Source organism: Drosophila tropicalis, unplaced genomic scaffold (genome assembly GCF_018151085.1).
Source record: "Drosophila tropicalis isolate 14030-0801.00 unplaced genomic scaffold, ASM1815108v1 contig_859, whole genome shotgun sequence".
NCBI classification, from domain to species: domain Eukaryota; kingdom Metazoa; phylum Arthropoda; class Insecta; order Diptera; family Drosophilidae; genus Drosophila; species Drosophila tropicalis.
The window spans coordinates 4,686,674-4,689,274 of NW_027173353.1; the positions used below are offsets into that span (position 1 = coordinate 4,686,674).

The 2,601-nt window shown below is 37.3% G+C and overlaps 1 protein-coding gene across 1 annotated transcript; it reads right to left on the reverse strand.

Annotated features, from left to right (window-relative positions):
• Positions 1 to 283: 283 nt before the first annotated feature.
• Positions 284 to 2,136, reverse strand: LOC137582434 (calcyphosin-like protein). The gene is made up of 6 exons (XM_068296969.1): positions 1,974 to 2,136; positions 1,158 to 1,306; positions 960 to 1,079; positions 819 to 876; positions 549 to 761; positions 284 to 485 (listed from the first exon to the last, which is right to left on the reverse strand). The coding sequence occupies exons 1-6, from the start codon at positions 1,977 to 1,979 to the stop codon at positions 384 to 386; spliced, it is 648 nt and encodes a 215-aa protein (XP_068153070.1). The 5' UTR covers positions 1,980 to 2,136; the 3' UTR covers positions 284 to 383.
• Between the last annotated feature and the right edge of the window lie 465 nt (positions 2,137 to 2,601).

Consider the following 2,601-nt stretch of genomic DNA (forward strand, 5'->3'; position numbering starts at 1 on the left):
ACAGTCAGGCGATGTTGCACTGACAATTCCAAACAATTTGCCTAGACTGGCAGCCAAAATTTGGTATGGGCTGGGTAGATCTGTCTCTGTCTCTCTGTCTGTTTGTTTGCCATGATTGCCGCCGCCTTGGCCGCTTGCTCTCTCACTTAAATGCATGTAAACTAGGAGCAAATGTTTGAAGAAAACTTGTTACCAGTTATTTTGCATATTTAACAAGTTAAAGTTAACAATACGCTAAGAATCTTATGAAAACTTTTTCAACCAACGATCACACATACATGGATTTCAATTGCAATAATTTTTTTTAATATTTTAATAGTTTTAAACATTAGCAGCTGCTTTTAAAAAGATAGCAAAATAGTTTGAGATTTCATCAGAGATTTTTACATGGCATAGGCACGACGCATCATCAGATCGAAATATAAATCATTATCAATGGACGCACTTATGGTCGCATAGTAGTTGACAAACTCCTCGCGAGTGATCTTTAAATAAAGTCAAAAGTAAATAATTTTCTTTTCCATGAAGCATTTAAAGCTTTTGCTTACCTTTCCATCTAGATTTCCACGTCCACCCTCAAAATTGTGCAAAAACTCTGTAAGAATTTCATCTTCACTCATTTCGCCACTTTGATATTTGGGATGCTCCTTCACCGAATAGACATTCTTCAAGTCCTCAATGGTGATGATGCCATCACCATCCTTATCCATTTTGTCGAACGCCAAATCTATGATCGACAAGCGGCTCGCTGGCATTGGCGGCTGAAATAAGAAACTCAATAACATTTAAAGATCATTCAGTTTAAGGTAACCACTTACACGCAGCTTGAGCAAAAATTCAGTCATGTTAATAGAACCACTGCCATCCTCATCGAATCTGTGTGTGTTGTTAGAGTAAATTCAATAGTTAGTCGTTGTATCATTGTATTGTAATTAATTAATGAGGTTCATTTAATTTACTTGTTAAACATTTCTTTGATTTCGTCGTCAGTTACATCGAGCCCCGTGTCGTGAATACCGCTAATAAATTCCTCCTCATTCAGTGCTTTGCTGCCATCGTCGTCCATTGCCCGAAATGCCCTAAATAAATTATTGAAAATTAAATGATTGTCTCCTGTTTCCCTGAAATGTGTCATTGTTGGATGGGTCGTTTCATACCTGCCCAATCCGAGAATGCCTGTTGCTCCACGGCTAAAGCAAAGTAGCCGTAACTTGGTAATGGGGTCCTTGTCGGCGCCATCTGTTAGTTCACGTAACGATTTGTTCATTAAATTAGCTTCAAGGGTATAGAGGTCGCCATTGGGGGACTATACAAAGCAAAGAAAACACACATGAAAGAAGATATATATAATGTTCGAGTTGTGGTAAACATTTCAATTGAATGTACGTAGTTCGATACCAGCAACTCAGCAAATGCACTATTTGTGTAATAAGAAACTGAATAAGAAAAAGACCCATATAAGGTTACTACTCGACAGTTCCTCTGAAATCTAAATAAAGGCCTTGATTTGATCGCTGCAAATGGGTTTTCCGACTTAATTGTTAATTATAAACCTCTTTATGGCAATTCCACATAATTAAACATATGACTAAAGTGTAAAGACCCCAAAAACAGACAAAGATAATTATACTTCAGTTTCATCAAGATTTCCTAACCGTAACGATTTGAGTGTATTTTAAACCATCATGAATCATTTCATCTGAATCAGTTGATCTTCCACATGAATTTTTTTCTTTCTTTCCATCCTCTTTTTTTTTTTTTGGCAACTTTAAGCGCATGATTTCAATTAGGTAAAGTTGTCTAAGAATATAAAAGGAAAGGTTTTCATTTGGGTAAAAGCTGTTTTGCAATTTATCTAATTGAAGACCAAGGTGAAGGTCGCCGGGCAAAGAATTCAACCACACAAATGAAACCCACCAACAAAAAAAAATAAAAAGAGTAAAAAGAAGCGAAAACCCAGCACAAGAACTTACTTCCATTGCAGTGAGTCAAAAGTTGTTATTTTCTATGACGCTTTTCACTATTTTATATACAACCGAAAATTTGTTTTTTTTTTCGGTAGATTTTTTATTTTACTCGTTCCACTGAATGGATAACTGCAAGATACTTGTTACTTTAGCGGCTTTGAAATGCAAACTGAAAGCGAAAAAATAAAACGGCGGCAATGAATAAACATTCAAGTGTACGAGCCGAGAGGGTATGAGTCAAAGATACAAAGATATATATGAGAGAGAGAGAGCAAGTGAGAAAGAGAGGGCAGCTTGGAATGAATGGAAATGAAATATGGGCAACCCACAAGCAGCGGCAGCGGCGGCAGCAAGAGCAACCAGCGCAAAACTAGTTACTAGAGAAAACATTTATAGTCATATGGAACAGACAGTGGGTTGCTCCACTCATGACTCATTTCCCCCCATGTGGGTTGGGGAAAACATTCTATTTCAATTAAAGTGTAGAAAATTGCGAACCTGTACATCACCGGTACCGGCAATTTAGTGCCTGCCCTCTGACAAATGTTTACACACGACAAACACGAGCCCCAGCCAATATAGAAAACAAAAAAACAACAAGTTACCATCACAGAGGCCCAGATTAATTGAGACT